This window comes from Mobula birostris, chromosome 6 (assembly GCF_030028105.1).
Source record: "Mobula birostris isolate sMobBir1 chromosome 6, sMobBir1.hap1, whole genome shotgun sequence".
Lineage (NCBI taxonomy): Eukaryota > Metazoa > Chordata > Chondrichthyes > Myliobatiformes > Myliobatidae > Mobula > Mobula birostris.
Genome location: NC_092375.1, coordinates 26966374 through 26987484, shown reverse-complemented (window position 1 = coordinate 26987484; position 21111 = coordinate 26966374). Strand labels below are relative to the sequence as shown.

Below are 21111 nucleotides of genomic sequence, written 5' to 3'. Positions count from 1 at the left end.
CATAATCTATAGCGTGGAACTAGTCATTCTTTAAACAGTGCCAAATAAAGAACAGCTATATGTTGCTTGTTATAACAACACCAACGCGACAGTGAGAATAGGAATAGAATGAGGTGGAAGATAAATGCGTGGCTGAGGGATTGGAGCAGGGGGCAGGGATTCAGATTTCTGGATCATTGGGACCTCTTTTGGGACAGGAATGACCTGTACAAAAAGGACAGGTTGCATTTGGATCCTAGGGGGACTAATATTCCTGGTGGGGAGGTTTGCTAAGGTTATTGGGGAGAGTTTAAACTAGGATTGCTGGGAGGTGGGAAAAACGAAAGAGGCGGTTGGCTCACAAATAGAAAAAGTTTGGATACAGTGCGAGAGGGAGGATAGGCAGGTGATAAAGAAGGGACGCGCTCAGACCGAAGGTTTGAGATGTGTCTATTTGAACACAAGGAGTGTTGTGAACAAAGCGGATGAGGTTAGAGCATGGATCAGTACTTGGAGATATGATGTGGTGGCCATTACAGAGATTTGGATGGTTACTTCAAGTGCCGGGCTTTATGTGTTTCAGAAAGAACAGGGAGGGAGGTAAAAGAGGTGGGGGCATGGCACTGTTGATCAGAGACAGTGTCACGGCTGCAGAATAGGTGGACACCATGGAGGGATTGTCTATGGAGTCTCTGTGGGTGGAGGTTAGGAACAAGAAAGGGTCAATAACTTTACTGGGTGTTTTTTATAGGCCGCCCAAAAGTAACAGGGATATCGAGGAGCAGATAGAGAAACAGATCCTGGAAAGGTGTAATAATAACAGAGTTGTCGTGATGGGAGATTTTAATTTCCCAAATATCGATTGGTATCTCCCTAGAGCAAGGGGCTTAGATGGGGTGTAGTTTGTTAGGTGTATTCAGGAAGGTTTCTTGAACGATACATAGATAAGCCTACAAGAGGAGAGGCTGTACTTGATTTGGTATTGGGAAATTAACCTGGTCAGGTGTCAGACCTCTCAGTGGGAGAGCATTTTGGAGATAGTGATCATAATTCTATCTCATTTATAATAGCATTGAAGAGAGATAGGACCAGACAAGTTAGAAAAGTGTTTAATTGGAATAAGAGGAATTATGAGGCTATCAGGCAGGAAATTGGAGGCTTAAATTGGAAACAGGTGTTCTCAGGGAAAAGTAAGGAAGAAATGTGGCAAATGTTCAGGGGATATTTGTGTGGAGTTTTGCATAGGTACGTTCCAATGAGACAGGGAAGTTATGGTAGGGTACAGGAACCATGGTGTGCAAAGGCTGTAATAAATCTAGTCAAGAAGAAAAGAAAAGCTTACAAAAGGTTCAGAGAGCTAGGTAATGTTAGAGAATCTAGAAGATTATAAGGCTAACAGGAAGGAGTTTAAGAAGGAAATCAGGAGAGCCAGAAGGGGCCATGAGAAGGCCTTGGCAGGCAGGATTAAGGAAACCTCCAAGGCATTCTACAAGTATGTGAAGAGCAAGAGGATAAGGTGTGAGAGAATAGGACTTATCAAGTGTGACAGTGGGAAAGTGTGTATGGAACCAGAGGAGGCAGCAGAGGTACTTAATGAATACTTTACTTCAGTATTCACGATGGAAAAGGATCTTGGTGAATGTAGTGATGACTTGCAGCGGACTGAAAAGCTTGAGCATGTAGATATTAAGAAAGAGGACGTGCTGGAGCTTTTGAAAAGCATCAAGCTGGATAAGTCATTGGGACCGGAAGAGATGTACCCCAGGCTACTGTGGGAAGCGAGGGAGGAGATTGCTGAGCCTCTGGCAATGATCCTTGCATCATCAATGGGGACAGGAGAGGTTCCAGAGGATTGGAGGGTTGCGGATGTTGTTCCTTTATTCAAGAAAGGGAGTAGAGATAGCCCAGGAAATTATAGACCAGTGAGTCTTACCTCAGTGGTTGGTAAGTTGTTGAAGAAGATCCTGAGAGGCAGGATTTATGAACATTTGGAGAGGTATAATATGATCAGGAGTAGTCAGCATGGCTTTGGCAAGGGCAGGTCGTGCTTTACGAGCCTGATTGAATTTTTTGAGGATGTGACTAAACACATTGATGAAGGAAGAGCAGTAGATGTAGTGCATATGGATTTCATCAAGGCATTTGATAAGGTACCTCATGCAAGGCTTATTGAGAAAGTAAGGAGGCATGGGTTCCAAGGGGACATTGCTTTGTGGATCCAGAACTGGCTTGCCCACAGAAGGCAAAGAGTGGTTGTAGATGGGCCATATTCTGTATGGAGGTCAGTCACCAATGGAGTGCCTCAGGGATCTGTTCTGGGACCCTTACTCTTCGTGATTTTTATAGATGACCTGGATGAGGAAGTGGAGGGATGGGTTAGTAAGCTTGCTGATGACACAAAGGTTGGAGGTGTTGTGGATAGTGTGGAGGGCTGTCAGAGGTTACAGCGGGACATTGATAGGATGCAAAACTGGGCTGAGAAGTGGCAGATGGAGTTCAACCCAGATAAGTGTGAAGTGGTTTATTTTGGTAGGTCAAATATGATGGCAGAATATAGTATTAATGGTAAGACTCTTGGCAGTGTAGAGGATCAGAGGGATCTTGGGGTCCGAGTCCATAGGACACTCAAAGCAGCTGCGCAGGTGGACTCTATGGTTAAGAAGGTGTACGGTGTATTGGCCTTCATCAATCGTGGAATTGAATTTAGGAGCCAAGAGGTAATGTTGCAGCTATATAGGACCCCGGTCAGACCACACTTGGAGTACTGTGCTCAGTTCTGGTCGCCTCACTACAGGAAGGATGTAGAAGCCATAGAAAGGGTGCAGAGGAGATTTACAAGGATGTTGCTTAGATTGGGGAGCATGCCTTATGAGAATAGGTTGAGTGAACTCGGCCTTTTCTCCTTGGAGCGACGGACGATGAAAGGTGACCTGATAGAGGTGTACAAGATGATGAGAAGCATTGATCGTGTGGATAGTCAAAGGCTTTTTCCCAGGGCTGAAATGGTTGCCACAAGAGGACACAGGTTTAAGGTGCTGGGGAGTAGGTACTGAGGAGATGTCACGGGTAAGTTTTTTTACTTAGAGAGTGGTGAGGGTATGGGATGGGCTGCCAGCAATGGTGGTGGAGGCGGATACGATAGGGTCTTTTAAGAGATTTTTAGATACGTACATGGAGCTTAGTAAAATAGAGGGCTATAGGTAAGCCTAGTAATTTCTAAGGTTGGGACATATTTGGCACAACACTGTGGGCCAAAGGGCCTGTACTGTGCTGTAGGTTTTCTATGTTTCTAAAGGCAGCACCAAATAAACACAATCAGTAGAGTTCTAATCCGGTTCAATATAATTTTTAGGGAAGGGAATCTGGAGTTATTAACCAATCTGTCTTAAGTGAAATTCTGAATCCACATTAGATTTGTCCTCAGGAGTGGTCATTGTGAGAAACACTGTTGCAAAGTGGAAGGGCTGTGCTTGAGGTGTAAATACCAGAGCTTTTCCTCAAGAGGCTTTGGTGCACTCAGCATGCTTTTAATTCACTTCTGTAAAAGACATTACACAGTAGCACTTTAGTGAACCAGTGAATTTTTGAAAAAAAAATGTGGGAACTGGGGTCCCAGCCAGTAGCAGGGGTGTGGGAACGGGGAACTGGCATAGGGAGTGTAGGATCAGTGATATGATGATTAGGAAGGGAGTGAAGGAACAGGGGCCCAGGTGAGTGAAAATTACAATCATCATCATATGAGCCAGAGCTGAACCATCCAAATAATTGAACAGCAGATCGTCAGAGTTGTACTGTAAATGCACAAGTATTTTTCCTCACCTCATTAGCAAAGTAGGAATTCTTCTATCTATTGAATGATAGTAACACATATATTTTGTGGTAACATTAAGGAAAACACTCAATTGCTTTCACTTCATATAATCAACGTCCATGTCACTACCATTCATGGTGTACAGTTGAAACAAAGCAATCTTCAAAACAATGTAATACTGGTTGCAACATGAATTGCAAGAATTAGACGTTATTCGTAGAGACTGAAATTGAGCAGAGGTTGTGAACATATAACTCTTGATGAAAGTAGCAAATTCCTGGGAACTGCCTTCTTATTTGGTGGCAGTTGCTATAGATTACACAGGCCTGTTTTCTTGAAATGTTCAAAGTCTGAAGTTCAAAGTAATTTTATTATCAAAGCACTGTATGTGTAGGTCATTTTCTTGCAGATATTAGAACAAAGAAATAAACATAGAATCAATGAAAAATTAAACAAATTAAACAAAGACTGACAAGCAATGAATGTTGAAAAGAAGATAATCTGTGCAAATACAAAAAAATTGAGAACATAAGTGCAGAGTCTTAAAAATTAGTCCATAGGTTCAGGAATCTGACGGTTGAACAGTAATAATTAAATTTGGCAATAAAGGGGAAAAAAGTTAAATCCACATATTGTTGTTGTCCCAATGGTATAATACAAACATCAGTAATATGAACTTCAATAGTTTCTTTTAGGAGAAACATTAGTCATTCTTACCACAATACAATACCGAGAAGCAGCTGGGGTACACAACCCAGTTGAAAAGAAGTTACTATAGGGAGTCATAAAAATATACATATTCCTCAACATTTAAAAACGGAATGGCCCAAATCTCAAATGTAAACCAGTCATCACATTAAAATATTCCTCTTTCCAGATACTGACAGACCTGTATTTTAAAACATCTAACAAATAATGAGAACTTTTAGCCAAATGGTGGTGAATCTGTGGAATTCATTACCACAGATGGCAGTGGAGGCCAAGTCACTGGATATATTTAAAGCAGAGGTTGATAGGTTCTTGATTAGTAAGGATGTCAAAGGTTACGAGGATAAGACAGAAGAATGTGGTTAAGAGGGATAATAAATTAGCCATGATGGAACAGCTGCACAGACTTGATCCCCTGAATAACATGTATCTTATGGCCTAAAATGAATATTCTCTGAATCATCACTTGATGGTACTCTGGCTTTGATTTCAAAGTGGAATCAACCAAGTGCCCATCTGTACATTTTCTACTGACATCAATATTTGTTTGAATTCCTATTGCAAGTAAATACCTCTACAATGGGTGTGCCATCACTCTTCAATCGCGGAGCAGGGAAAATTATTTGAAGAGAGATGAATGACTCTAAAAGGTAAAGCTGTTATAATTCCCCATCAGTGAAAGTATTACACAATATACTGTAAGAGCCAAAATTACCAGGAAGATTCAATTTTTGATCTACTGTTTCACTTGTTGATTTTTAACCACGGGAACAGCTGAAGTCATATGTGATTGTTGTTTGAACAGTAAATCTTGTTCAAAATTATTTACATGCTTGTTGTGCAAGAACAGGATCGAGCAAGTCTGTAAACTCTACCTGTGGCAAGGAAACACTTGGGGGTAAAAAAACAAAAACAACAGGAATTCTGCAGATGCTGGAAATTCAAGCAACACACATCAAAGTTGCTGGTGAACGCAGCAGGCCAAGCAGCATCTGTAGGAAGAGGTGCAGTCGACATTTCAGGCCGAGACCCTTCGTCAGGACTAACTGAAGGAAGAGTGAGTAAGGGATTTGAAAGTTGGAGAGGGAGGGGGAGATCCAAAATGATAGGATACGAGAGGATCATGGGACAGGAGGTCCAGGAAGAAAGACGGGGGACCCAGAGGATGGGCAAGAATGTGTGCATAAAAATGAGTAACAGATGGGGTACGAGGGGGAGGTGGGGCATTAGCGGAAGTTAGAGAAGTCGATGTTTATGCCATCAGGTTGGAGGCTACCCAGACGGAATATAAGGTGTTGTTCCTCCAACCTGAGTGTGGCTTCATCTTTACAGTAGAGGAGACCGTGGATAGACATGTCAGAATGGGAATGGGATGTGGAATTAAAATGTGTGGCCACTAGGAGATCCTGCTTTCTCTGGCGGACAGAGCGTAGATGTTCAGCAAAGCGGTCTCCCAGTCTGCGTCGGGTCTCGCCAATATATAAAAGGCCACATCGGGAGCACCGGACGCAGTATATCACCCCAGTCAACTCACAGGTGAAGTGTTCCCTCACCTGGAAGGACTGTTTGGGGCCCTGAATGGTGGTAAGGGAGGAAGTGTAAGGGCGTGTGGAGCACTTGTTCCGCTTACATGGATAAGTGCCAGGAGGGAGATCAGTGGGGGGGGATGGGGGGGGGACGAATGGACAAAGGAGTTGTGTAGGGAGCGATCCCTGCGGAATGCAGAGAGGCGGGGGAGGGAAAGATGTGCTTAGTGGTGGGATCCCGTTGGAGGTGGCGGAAGTTACGGAGAATAATATGTTGGACCCGGAGGCTGGTGGGGTGGTAGGTGAGGACCAGGGGAACCCTATTCCTAGTGGGGTGGCGGGAGGATGGAGTGAGAGCAGATGTACGTGAAATGGGGGAGATGCGTTTAAGAGCAGAGTTGATAGTGGAGGAAGGGAAGCCCCTTTCTTTAAAAAAGGAAGACACCTCCCTCGTCCTAGAATGAAAAGCCTCATCCTGAGAGCAGATGCGGCGGAGACGGAGGAGTTGCGAGAAGGGGATGGCGTTTTTGCAAGAGACAGGGTGAGAAGAGGAATAGTCCAGATAGCTGTGAGAGTCAGTAGGCTTATAGTAGACATCAGTGGATAAGCTGTCTCCAGAGACAGAGACAGAAAGATCTAGAAAGGGGAGGGAGGTGTCGGAAATGGACCAGGTAAACTTGAGGGCAGGGTGAAAGTTGGAGGCAAAGTTAATAAAGTCAAAGAGTTCTGCATGCGTGCAGGAAGCAGCGCCAATGCAGTCGTCGATGTAGTGAAGGAAAAGTGGGGGACAGATACCAGAATAGGCACGGAACATAGACTGTTCCACAAACCCAACAAAAAGGCAGGCATAGCTAGGACCCATACGGGTGCCCATAGCTACCACAAACCCAACAAAAAGGCAGGCATAGCTAGGACCCATACGGGTGCCCATAGCTACTACAAACCCAACAAAAAGGCAGGCATGGCTAGGACCCATACGGGTGCCCATAGCTACCACAAACCCAACAAAAAGGCAGGCATAGCTTTTTTTAATATATTTTTCTCTTTTTAGGATCTCGGTACTCTTTCCTCACAAGTCGTAAGAGCAGAATTAGGCTATTCAGCCCATCGAGTGTGTCCTATCATGGTTGATTTATTATCTTTCGCAACACCATTCACCTGACTTCTCACCGTAACCTTTGATACCATTACTAATCAAGAGCATACCAACCTCCACTTTAAATATATCCAATGAGTTGGCCTTCACAATCATCCGTGGCAATGAATTCCAGAGATTCACCACCTTCTGGCTAAAGAAATTCCTCCTCATCTCTGTTCTAAATGTCTCTCATACATTGTTTTTTCCAGTTCACAAGTAATTTATTTGGACATGACATTTTTAAACAGTTTTGAAAAATGTTAATCATTCATCACTCCCTTTCTCACCAATCCACTGGGAGGAACAAGAACATTACCTCGGTTTAGTATTTCCTCTTCAGTGAAATGTAGAGCAAGAAGGGCCATCTATGGAAGCAGATATATACTCTTGATCTCTTGACTTTTCATTTTATTCCCAAGTGAGATCAGTCTTTCAAATGTAGTATTGCCTTAACAGCTTCTTTGCAATAAAATTAGCTATGCAGCTTGTGTAATGAACCTGGTTACCCATTTGCAATGTAAAATGGATTCTGTTGCCACGTCGCTGTGAGGTAATTTTATTCTTTAATGTTCAAGATACAGTACTGTAACCACTAAAAAAAGCGATAAACAGCCATACCTGTCCTTCCCAAGCAGCCTTCACTGTATCCATCACCTCGGACCTGCCCATTAGACACAGCATTGATCCTAAATCGGAAACAAGTTATATTATGAATGTGGAATGCAGTGATAAGTTGTAACATAGACATTTGCAATCTATATTGTCACAATTTAGGCAACCTGAATTACTAGATTGAGTGTTAAAACAGTAAAGTGATTAATCCAGGGGTATGAACTGATGGTCCAGAAACAAGCTCAGAATCTAAAGGCTACACTTCTAACGCCAACATGGTAATGTGAACTTTCTGCACATAAACTTCTGAATCTGAAGTGCCAGCATTGCTACAGAGTCATAACTAACACTGGTACAGTACTGTGGTCATAAACTTGAGATTCTGCAGATACTGGAAATCCAGAGCAATATGTTGTAGGAAGCCAGCAGATCATGCAACATCTATGGAGGGCAATAAGCAGTAAATGTTTTGGGCCAACACCCTTTATGACGACCTTGGTTGTTAACCCATTAACAAACTTCATATAGCACATATTGAAAGCTAAATCAACAATCAAAAACAGGGTATTTCAACAGGAACTTACATGAAGAAGGCTATAGTTGACATAACGCCACATGTGTGAAAAGCATGGTTCATGTCTTTATTTGTTGGGTAAACAACTGCAGCATCTATGATTATCCACCAACCTGTGAAGAACTACAACAAAAAGTGCATTAAGAGATCTGTGCACATAAATTATACTCATCGTCTCAAGCCAGATAAACGGCACCAATTGTAATCTTATCCCAAAACCATTAACATTGTGTAAAATGGCAAGGGCAGTTTAAAGATATTAGCCTAAATCTCAGTGGAAAGTATAGTATTCATATATACGTTCTGTTGCTAGGTTTGAAATATTTCCTCATGATATAGAGAGGAACCATTTTGTCCATTAAATCTGTGCTGGGTTACTGAACAAGGATCAACTTTATCAGAATCAGGTTTATCATCACCAGCATGTGACATGAAACTTAGCAGCAGCAGTTCAATGCAATACATAATCTAGTAGAGAGAAAAAATAAATAAATAAATAAATAATAATAAGTAAACAAGTAAATCAATACATATATTGAATTCAAAAAAAAAGTGAGGTAGTCGCCAAAGATTCAATGTCCATTCAGGAATCAGATGGTGGAGAGGAAGAAGCTGTTCCTGAATCGCTGACTGTCTGCCTGCAGGCTTCTGTACCTCCTACCTGATAGTAACAGTGAGAAAAGGGCATGCCCTGGGTGCTGGAGATCTTTAATAATGGATGCTGCCTTTCTGAGACACTGCTCATTGAATATGTCCTGGGTATTTTGTAGGCTAGTACCCAAGATAGAGCTGACTAGAGTTACAACCTTCTGCAGCTTCTTTCGGTCCTCCATATGATGCAGTGATGCAGCCTGTCAGAATGCTCTCCACGGTACTATAGAATTCTTTGAGTGTATTTGTTGACATGCCAAATCTCTTCAAACTTCTAATAAAGTATAGCCTCTGTCTTGCCTTCTTTATAACTACATCCATATGTTGGGACCAGGTTAGATCTTGAGAGATCCTGACACACAGGAACTTGAAGCTGCTCATTCTCTCCACTTCTGAACCCTCTACGAGGATTGGTATGTGTTCCTTAGTTTTACCCTTCCTGAAGTCCACAATCAACTCTTTCATCTTACTGTCGTTGAGTGCCAGGTTGTTGCTGCGGCATCATTCTATTAGTTGGCATATCTCACTCCTGTATGCCCTCTCGTCACCACCTGAGATTCTACCAACACTGGTTGTATCGTCAGCAAATTTATAGATGGTATTTGAACTATGCCTAGCCATGAAGTCATGTGTATAGAGAGAGTGGAGCAGTGGGCTAAGCACACACCACTGAGGTGCACCAGTGTTAATCGTCAGAGAGGAGGATATGTTATCACCAATCCACACAGACAGTGGTCTTCCAGTTAGAAAGTCAAGGATCCAATTACAGAGGGAGGTACAGAGGTCCAGGTTCTACAACTTCTCAATCAGGATTGTGGGAATAATGGTATTAAATGCTGAGCTATAGTCAATGAACAGCATCCCAGTGTAGGTGTTTGTGTTGTCCAGGTAGTCTAAAGCCGTGTGGAGAGCCACTGAGATTGCGTCTGCCATTAACCTATTGTGGCGATAAGCAAATTACAATGGGTCCAGGTCCTTGCTGAGGCAGGTGTTCAGTCTAGTCATGACCAACCTCTCAAAGCATTTCATTACTGTTGACGTGAGGGCTACCAGGCGATAGTCATTAAGGCAGCTCACATTATTCTTCTCCTCAGGTACTGGTATAACTGTGGCCTTTTTGAAGCAAGTAGGAACTTTTGCCCATAGCAGTGAGAGGTTGAAAATGTCCTTGAATACTCCCGCTAGTTGGTTGGCACAGGTTTTCAGAGCCTTACCAGGTACTCCATCGGGACCTTCTGCCTTGCGAGAGTTCACTCTCTGTAAAGGCAGCCTAACATTGGCCACTGAGACAGTGATCACACGGTCATCAGGTGCAGCAGGGATCTTCACAGCTGTAGTTGTGTTCTCCCTTTCAAAGTGGGCATAGACATATATATCATATACATGTATTAGGAATTTGCTGTGGTGTGTTAGCACTATGTGCAACAAAAAGTTACAACATTCAACCATTATACAGTTTAATAAATTATATAAAAATAAAGTCAGAAGTACAGTTATAAAATAAAATGTACATAAGTACCAGCATGTATTTACTGTGTAAACATTATAAAAAGTGGTTAAGAGTACATTGTAGTGTGATGATGGGCGATAATAGGTGGGGATGGGAAGGTATTGAGAATGGCTGATCAGATTAACTGGCTGCGAGAAGAAACATATAAAATGGCACAAAGCTTTAACCATATAACCATTACAGCACGGAAACAGGCCATCTCGGCCCTTCTAGTCCGTGCCGAACTCTTACCCTATCCTATTCCCACCGTCCTGCACTCAGCCCATAACCCTCCATTCCTTTCCTGTCCATATATCTATCCAATTTAACTTTAAACGACAACATAGAACCTGCCTCAACCACTTCTGCTGCAAGCTCATTCCACACATTCCACAAGTCACTTGGACCAGATGGCGTACACCTCAAAGTTCTGAAAGCGATGGCTGAAGAGCTCGCGGAGGCATCAGAACGGTCCCCCAAGAATCACTAGACTCTGGAATGAAAGACCGGAAAACTGCAAATGTCCAAGGGAGAGAGGCAGAAGAAAGGAAACCACAGGCCAGCCAGTCTGACCCCAGTGATTGGGAAGATGTTGGTTATATAATGTAAAATATAACGTAAAAAAAAGGCTCCTTTTATTCCCACTCTTTGTCTCCTGCCAATCAGCTACTGCTTTAACCATGCTAGAATATTTCCTGTAATAGGAGCCTGCAGGCTTAGTTTTAATAGCCTTCATAGTACTTTCCAGAAGGGAGTTCCTGGAAAAGGCAGTTTGCTGGGTAGGTTGGCAATGATTTTTCATGGCAGGACACATACAGATTCTGCAGTGTTTGTAGAATATCACCCTCCCATTAATCTTTCTTGTAAACTATTCTCCCCACATTCTGATCTTTAAATTTTGTAACTTCAAAACATTAAACTAATTTAAAGGAAGTTAGGGGAATCCAGGTCTCAGTTTGAGTTTAAGCAAGGCATGCAGGTATCACGTGGTAGTGTGATGACACATGTAATTCATCTATTTATACATATAACCCATAATTATTTACACAAACACAGTCAATTTTACATTGTCCCATTCAGGACTAAAGATTTAACCACTGTGTGGGATTTCTTACTTTTGTGCGATACCATGTCTTGCCTGACAAGGAGTGGGGAAGGGGAGGGTTAATGTTTTGTAGGAGTTGGCTCACAAACCACAGGACGTCTCCGTGTCTCCCTCTCATAACTGCCTGATTAACATATCAAAAGCTTTCTCAGACACACTTCCTACAAAAACTGTTGTAGTCGGACAACTGCTTTTGTCACTTTCATGATTTCTCTGAGAAGCAAGATCCTTCCTTAGTCCAATATGCTTTCCAACCAGAGGTGCAGAAGTTGGCACCAACAGCTGTTTGCCCTCTGCTGGGCAACAGTTCATGGTGTCTGGAATGGAGACAGTTGTGACATCATCCAGTATCCTTCTTAATTACCTTTCGGATAACTTTATTGTAGGGGATGTGGCATGCAAATGGTGGATAGATCTCTAATCAAGTTGTATTTGTCTCAGCCAATCATGCCCCATAATGCTGGCTATCTTGTTTTTAACCACATACAAGCTCAATGTGGCTTGTTGGTGGCTGTATTTCACTCATACAAAAATCATTCCCACAGGAGTTACATTTTCTCCAGTACAAGTTCTTAAGTTAGGATATCTGCAGGCTTCAGTTTAGTATCTTTGAAATATCGTTCAAACTCATTTTGTGGAATGACTGAAACAGCTGAACCAGTATCTTAATTTCATTTTAGTTAATTTGCCATTCACTTCTGGTGTAAGCCATATTGCTTTTCACATTGTAAATTTCAAGACTATATAATTTTTCGTCAACAACATTCAGATCAGTGCTCCTTTTGAAACTGTCACTTGACTTTTTAAAGCTTTCTTTTCGTGTGCTGTCCATCTATTTTTTGTCAGCCCAACATGTCCTTTGTATGTGTCCTATTTTATTGCATTTACTACAAATTTCACCTTTAAATCTGCACAAACCAGCCAAAACAGTAACACAATTTGTTCAGCGTGGCTGGTTTCTATTCAGACATTGCAATTTTGTTCAAATTCACTTTCATTCCTGACTGCAACTCAATTCTCTGCAGTTTCCATTGAAACAGTGATTTCAACTGGTGTTTCAACTGTGAGCTGTGCTTCAGTTAGGAACCATCTTCGAATGCTTTCCTGAAAGATTCCACAAACTAAATGATCTCATAGTGTTTCATTAAGCCCATTACCAAAATGGCAACGTTTAGACAATCACTTCAATTCAGCCACATACACTGAAATGGACTCCTCTTCCTTTTAATTCTACATATGAAATGTAAAGCATTCTGCAATCAACAATGGCTTTGGTTCTACACATTCCTACACTACTTTGACAATTTCAGCAAAGTTCATTTCAGCTGGTTTGGTGGGAGTAGGTAAACCTTGAAGTAAACTATATACCTTTGAAACCAATGACTTCGCAAAATTTGTACTCATTTTACTTCAGTTATTTCACCTGCTTCAAAGTATTGTTGAATTAGCTCAATATGCTATATTAACATATTTCAGTTATCTTTATTGTAGTCAAATATGTCAATTTTTCCAACATAGCCAGCCATTTCTGCATTACGATTATTATCATCCAGTACTCACTCTTTATGAACCCAGGAATTCCTCCATTTACTGCCTTTTTCAAAAAAAAAACTTGACAGTTTGCACATGCTGGGGCCGTGTGTTTCTATTCGTCTTTTTTTTTTGGTTCAAACGTCTCGCTGCGCTTCAAAAGGTCAATAGCTGTTTTGGGTTCATTTTTAAAATACCTTGTTGCCAATGTTATGTTTTGTAACTTTAAAACATTAAACGAACTCGGAGGAAGACACGCGCAAAAGGATATCACACGGTCACAGAGAAAATAAACTTCTCGTGTACGGCACTATTGAGATTGAAGTCAGATTGCTGGTGCTGTGAGATAAATGGAGCAAAACAGCCAGAGGATTTGGGCTCAGTCAATATTTTAAACTCTGACAATAGCTGTGATCAACCCCTTAGTTCTCAGGTTGTCAGAAGAAATGAGAGGAGAAGAACTCATGGAATTATTGCTCACACTGTTACCAAATAACCCCTAGCTAAAAAAAAAACAAGTAATTCAGAAGAATGCAATTAGCTATGGTAAAATTTCCACGTTTAAATAATCTGCCAACATTCAACAGTAACCTCACATGGCTATTGTGAAACTACTCCATGGATAATGAAACTACTGGTACTTTAATCCATGCTCCAACTTGTCCACTTGTCACCATCTTCTGCCAAAACCAATTTTTTTCTGAAGAATTTCTTCTGTAGTTTTATTTGTTTTCCATTAGGATTGCAACATTTGAGCAGTATTTTGATGGGCACATAAATAGGCAGAGAATGGAGGGATACAGACCATGTACAGGCAGTCTTTCCCTACCTTTTTAGAGTGGCATAAAAATAGTATGTCTAATGCTCAATAGCTAGTTACAATGAGGTTAAAGTATCAGTAGAGATTACATTGTTTAATACATTATAGTTACATCAAATCAAAAGAAGTGATTGTTAGTGGCTGTCTGCATTGAAACACAGGCAGTCTGTGTTCTTAAGAGACAAAGGTGTCCAATTATTTCAGTGAAATTACCTGCATACAATATTTTTATCTCCCAGGACTGGCTCTCGATTGAATTAAATAATATTTTTTGGAGCCCAAGGCTACGAGGACAAGGTTCTGAAAAGTGAATTCAGGGAGTTGGGTGCTAAGTTAAAGGACAGGATATCTAGGGTTGTGATCTCAGGATTGCTACCCATGCCATGTGATAGTGAGGGCAGAAATAGGAGGGTTATACAGTTCAGCATGTGGTTAAGGAGATGGTCCAAGAGGGAGGGCAGCAGATTTTTAGATTATTGGGCTCTCTTCCAGGGAAGGTGGGACCTGTACAGAAGGGCAATTTGCACCTGAACTGGAAGGGGACTAATATCCTAATGGGAAAGTTTGATAGTGCTACATGGGGGAGGGGGTGGGGGAGGGAGACTTAAACTAGAGTTGCAGGAGGATGGGAACCACAGTGCCAGAACAGACAGTGGACTGGTTGTGGAGACCGATGTTAAGACCTCAAAGTCAGGAATCGAAAGGTTGAGCATGGTGTGACTGCAGGAGGAGCAGGGGTGTCAGCTCAATATTCTGGGGTTCCGTTGATTTGGACGCAACAGAGCGGGAGGGATTATAGGCATAGGAGTGGCGATACTAGAGGGATTTAAAGGGGCAAACTTGCAGAAATCGCAGAATGCTACAAGAAATATTAGGTTGTGAAAGTAGGTGATTTTAACTTTCTACATATTGACTGGGACTCCCATTTTGTAAAAAGACTAGATGGGATAGATTTTGTGAAACGTCGTCAGGAAAGCTTCCTTAATCAGAATGTAGAAGTCTCAACGACAGAGTGTGCGATACTTGATCTGCTATTAGTGAGTGAGGCAGGGCAAGTGACAGAAATTTGTGTTGGCGAACACAATGCCATTAGTTTCGAAGTAAATATGCAAAGTAAGTATGCAAAAAGGTCTGTGAGTTGATATATTGTAAATTGGAGAAAGGCCAATTTTAATGGTATCTGGCAAGTGTGGATTGGGAAAAATTTGCCCGTTTTCAGGCAAAGCTGTACTTGGTAGTGGGAGGCCTTCAAAAGTGAAATTTTTAGAGCATAATGCTTGCATGTGCCTGTAAGAATAAATGATAAAGATGAAAGGTTTAGAGAACTTTGGTTTTCAAGAGATATTGAGGCCCTGGTTGTAAAAAGAAGGTGCTTAGCAGGTAAAGGCAGGTAGGGACAAATGAGGTGCAAGAGTACAAAAAATGCAAGAGAACACTTAAGAAAGCAATCAGGAGAGCTAAAAGAAAGCATGAGGTTGGTGTAGCAGACAAGGGGAGGGAGAATCCTAAGGGATTCTACAGATATGTTAAAAGCAAAAGGATTCCAAGTGACAGAATTGGTCCTCTGAAAAATCGGAATGTGGAGCTGAAATTGATAGGGGGAGATCTTAAATGAATTTTTTGCATCTGTATTTACTCAGGAGACCGACACAATGAGGCAAAATAGTAGTAACTTCATGGTCTATACAGATTACAGAGGAGGGGATGCTTGCTGTCCTGAGGCAAAATAGAGTGGATAAATCCCCAGGGCATGTCAAGGTGTTACCTTAGACCCTGTGGGAGGCAAGTTCAGAACTATAGTGGCATGCAAAAGTTTAGGCACCCCGGTCAAAGCTTCTGTGACTGTGAATAGCTAAGCGAGTAAAAGATGACCTGATTTCCAAAAGGCATAAAGTTAAAGATGACACATTTCTTTAATATTTTAAGCAAGATTACTTTTTAATTTCCATCTTTTACAGTTTCATAATAACAAAAAAGGAAAAGGGCCCAAAGCAAAAGTTTTGGTACCCTGCGTGGTCAGTTCTTAGTAACACCCCCTTTGACAAGTATCACAGCTTGTAAACGCTTTCTGTAGCCAGCTAAGAGTCTTTCAATTCTTGTCTGGGGGATTTTTGCCCATTCTTTCTTGCAAAAGGCTTCTAGTTCTGTGAGATTCTGTGAGATTCTTGGGCCGTCTTGCATGCACTGCTCTTTTGAGGTCTATCCACTGATTTCTGATGATGTTTAGGTCAGGGGACTGTGAGAGCCATGGCAAAACCTCCAGCTTGCGCCTCTTGAGGTAGTTCATTGTGGATTTCGAGGTGTGATTAGGATCATTATCCTGTTGTAGCAGTCATTCTCTTTCATCTTCAAGCAACACACACAAAATGCTGGTGGAATGCAGCAGACCAGGCAGCACATATTGGAAGAGGTACAGTCGACGTTTTGGGCCAAGACTCTTCGCCCTGATTGGGGGATGCAGTGGATAGCGAGGGCGACCATCATGATTTGCTGTGGGAAAAAAATGGTCTAAAACAAATAAATAATTTTTTTTTTAAAATAGCAGACAGAATTTAATGCAGTCAAGTGTGAAGTGTTGCACTTTGGTGGGACCAACCAGGATAGGTCTTACACAATGAACGGTAGGGCACTGAAGAGTGCTGCAGAACAAAGGGATCTAGGAATACAGATCCGTAATTCATTGAAAGTGGTGTCACAAGTAAATAGGGTCATAAAGAAAGCTTTTGGCACACTGCCTACATAAATCCAAGTATTGAGTGCAGGAGATTTAGATTTAGATTATGAGGACGTGCAGTCTTCTTTTGTTGTCATTTAGTAATGCATGCATTAAGAAATGATACAATGTTCCCTCCAGTGTGATATCACAGAAACACAAGACAGGCCGAGACTGAAGAACTGACAAAAAGCATGATTATAACATATAGTTACAACAGCGCAAGCAATACCGTAATTTGATAGAAGAACAGACCATGGGCACGGTAAAAAAAAAGTCTCAAAGTCTCTCGAAAGTCCCAACATCTCACGAAGATGGTAGAAGGAAGAAAACTCTCCCTGCCGTGAGCTTCCGGAGCCGCAAACTTGCCGATGCAGCATCCTGGAAGCACCCGACCACAGTCCGACTCTCAGTCCATCCGAAAACTTCAAGCCTCCGACCAGCCTTCTGACACCGAGCACCATCTCTGCTGAGTATTTTGAACCCCAGCCTCGGCCGCCAGCAACAGGCAAAGCCGAGGGTTTGGGGCCTTCCCCTCCGGAGATTCTCGATCACACAGTAGCAGCGGCAGCAAACCGGGCATTTCAGAAGTTTCTCCAGATGTTCCTCCGTGCTTCTCACGTCCACCTCCATCAAATCAGGATTGTGCACGGCCACTATTTAACAAATACGATATCATTTCACCAGAGAGGCTGTGCGCGCTGCGTTGCGCCGCCATCTTCTCCTCCCTCCATCTGCAGGAAAGTGATGTTGAAGTTATACATGATGTTGGTGAGGACTAATTTGGAGTATTATGTGCAGTATTATGAGGGGAAAATTCTTCACTCAGGAGGGTCGTGAGGGCATGGAATGAGCTGCCAGGACAAATGGTGCATGTAAGCTTGATTTCAACATTTAAGAGAAGTTTGGGTAGGTGCACGGAACGCAGTAGTATGGTGGACTATGGTGCTGGTACAGGTCGATGGGTGTAGGCTGTTTAAATAGCTTGACAGACAGATGAGCCGAATGGCCTGTTTCTGTTTTGTACTTCTTTACGACTATGTACTGGTGTACATAAAATGGTGTTTGGAATCCAGGGAGGCCTGGAATCCAAAATAATAAAGCTCATTTATGATGAACTGGAACAAGTCCACAGGCTAATCTGTAATACCCACTTAAATGTGTCGAAACTACTACTGGTGATTCCTGCATTATAGCCATTCAGCTTGTGGAAAACCTGCTCCTAACTGAGTTCAGAAATCACTAGCCAAAATCTGAGATATGGAATAAAATTCACTCTCATGGAATTTGTGTGGAATACTAGTTTAAAAAAATGAACTTGCATTTCTTGGCGCATGCAGAGATAATATAGCTTCACATTACAAGAAACAGTAACACAAATGATCTCCTAGGAATGCAGGCCCTCACCCCCTTCTCCATTGCAGAGGTCACCTGTATTTAATAATCATATCATACACACGAAACATGCCAAAACCCACCATGTTAACATCAATCAGAAACAGTATATCATATCTTATAGCCATAGAAACACCTCTCATCAATCCCCCAACTAACATTTTTTTCCCTAGCACATACATATTCCACGTTTTCCATATCTAGTTCACTGCTCATGTACCATCTTTCCTGGCCACAATTCAAACGGCAAGAAAAAAAAAGCAAAAGGATACAAAACACCAGGTAACAAAGACATTGAGAGAGTCCAAACAGATTCAGTTCAGCTCAGTTCAATCCAGCGCCACACCTCTCGATATCTGCAGGCCGCAGCACTAGTCCACTCTGATCAGCATTGCACAAAACAGCAGCAAAGAAAAAAAATGGAGTGTCCAGAAACACATATAGCAAATGAACAGATTAGCAAGATATGAAAACAGCGGGCAATCAATTGCTGGGTGCAAAGAATTGTATCACTACCTCCCACATCACCTACACACTTGCATGCAGACACCTCCAGACACCACCTCTCTGGCAGGCACCAACCTACATACAGTGCCTATAAAAAAAAACACCCCACCCTCTTAGAAATTTTCATGTTGCATTGTTTTACAATATTGAATCAGAGGATTTAATTTGGCTTTTTTGACACTGATCAAAAGAAAGAGACACTCTCGCGTCAAAGTGAAAACAGATCTCTACAAAGTGATCTAAATTAATTACAAAGACAAAACACAAAATAATTGATTGCATAAGTTTTCACCCCTTCAAGTCAGTATTTAGTAGATGCACCTTTGGAAGCAATTGCAGCATTGAGTCTGTGAGGATAGGTCTCTATCAACTTTGCACATCTGGACACTGCAATTATTCCCTATTCTTCTTTACAAAACTACTCAAGCTCTGTCAGACTGCATGGGATCGTGAGTGAACAGCCCTTTTCAAGTACAGCCACAAATTCTCAATTGGATTGAGGTCTGGACTCTGACTTGGCCATTCCAGGACATTAACTTTGTTGTTTTTAAGTTATTCCTGTGTAGTTTTGGCTTTATGCTTGAGGTCATTGTCTTGATGGAAAACAAATCTCCTAAGTTGCAGTTCCCTTGCAAACTGCATCAGGTTTTCCTCCAGGATTTCCCTGTACTTTGCTGCATTCATTTTACCCTCTATCTTCGCAAACCTTCCAGGGCTTGCTGCTGTGCAGCATGATGCAGCCACCACCATGGTTCACGGTAATGATGGTGTGTTCTTGATGTTGTGCAGTATTTAGCTTATGCCATAGTTTTAAGCCTGATGACCTCAGTAAACTCTCATCTTTTACACTAATTCTTACCTCCCATCATGGCATAGAGCACTCATGGGTTCCAGCTGACCTACATTCTACCTCATTCAGTTTTGTCCGCTGTGATGCTAATCAACATCCCCTTGAGCCCACTTATGATGGCCCATACCATATTTTGGAATGGGGCAAAAAATTTTTTTATTGTAGATAGGAAGGTTAAACCAGAATGTACTTTTGTAGATTGATTTAAACTGGCCCACCAAGACCTAGATAATTCCACTACCATGCCCCCTGCATCATGACATGATAATGTGTGCGTCAGCTCACCCCGGATGAGCCAGAGGCACCTGCTGTTACTCCAGCCGAGGCACATAAGACCTGAGCTGAGCGGTTCACACATCTCCAGACAGACTCTCAATGTCAGTTTTGGTGAATTCTGCGGGAGAGGGCTGTCAAGGGGTAATGTGATAGATGACATATATTGTTCTATATAATTCACAAACGTCATCATTGAGTTGTTGTATTCACTTTAAGAGATGGTGTCTAAAGTAACAACATCAGTGTAAAGCCACTTCCATAATGGAAGTAAAGGGCTGTGGCTTTTGTTAAGCACATAAAACAACTCTCGCATTTTTATTCACAAAATCCTACAATAATACTGCTTGTGTATGAGCATAAGGAATTTAAGTTTTTAAAACATTATTCCATTCCAAATAAGAGAATCTAATATATTTAAGTGCTTTTGATAGCTTCAATATCTACCAGCTGATGTGGAGCTTTTAAAGTATGCATATTTCTGCCATCACATTGGACCTACCGAAATGAACCACCTCACACTGGGTTGAACTCCATCTGTCACTTCTCAGCCCAGCTTTGCATCCTATTGATGTCCTGCTGTATCCTCCGACAGCCCGCCACACTATCCACAACATCCCCATCTTCAGTACAAGATGATGAGAGGCATTGATCATTTGGATAGTCAGAGGCTTTTCCCAAGGCTGAAATGGCTAACACGAAAGGGCACAGTTCTAAGGTGCTTGGAAGTAGGTGTCAGGGGTAAGTTGTGTTTTTTCTCTTTTTTTAAAAAAAACGCAGAGAGTGGTGAGTGCATGGAATGGGCTGCTGGTAATGGTGGTGGAGGCGGATACGACAGGGTCTTTTAAGAGACTCTTGGATAAGTACATGGAGCTTAGAAAAATAGAGGACTATGGGTAAACCTAGGTAATTTCTTAAAGTAAGCACATGCTCGGCACAGCATTGTGGGCCAAAGGGCCTGTATTGTGCTGTAGGTTTTCTGTGTTTCATATTTGCTTGATTTGCAAAAAGCAGAGTGAAGAACAGGAAAAGGGTGGTCATTGCCTTTCTGACAATGCCCAGAATTCTCACTGTGATTCAAAGTACAGTGCCTATAAAAAGTATTCACCATCCTACTCCCCAGAAGCTTACATGTTTTATTGTATTACAACATTGAATCACAGTAGATTTAATTTGGCTTTTTTGACACTGATGAACAAATAAAGACTCTTTCACGTCTAAGTGAACACCGATCTCCACGAAGTGATCTAAATTAATTACAAATATAAAACACAAAATAATTGATTGCATAAGTAGTCTCCCCCTTCAAATCAGTATTTATAGATGCGCCTTTAACAGCAATTACAGCCTTGAGCCTGTGTGGAATGCCTCTGTCAACTTTGCACATCTGGATAATGCAATTTTTCCCCATTCTTCTTTACAAAACTGCT

The 21111-nt window shown here is 41.8% G+C and overlaps 1 protein-coding gene across 3 annotated transcripts in view; it reads right to left on the bottom strand.

Annotated features, from left to right (window-relative positions):
- The window catches only part of LOC140198879 (transmembrane protein 50B), an 81657-nt gene that overhangs the window by 7586 nt on the left and 52960 nt on the right, over positions 1-21111 (bottom strand). For all 3 annotated transcript variants that reach the window (XM_072260063.1, XM_072260062.1, XM_072260064.1), the window contains 2 exons: positions 8359-8471; positions 7781-7848 (listed from right to left, as the gene is read on the bottom strand). In XM_072260063.1, the coding sequence (XP_072116164.1) occupies positions 7781-7848; positions 8359-8471 (181 nt within the window). The remainder of the gene's footprint in view (positions 1-7780; positions 7849-8358; positions 8472-21111) is intronic.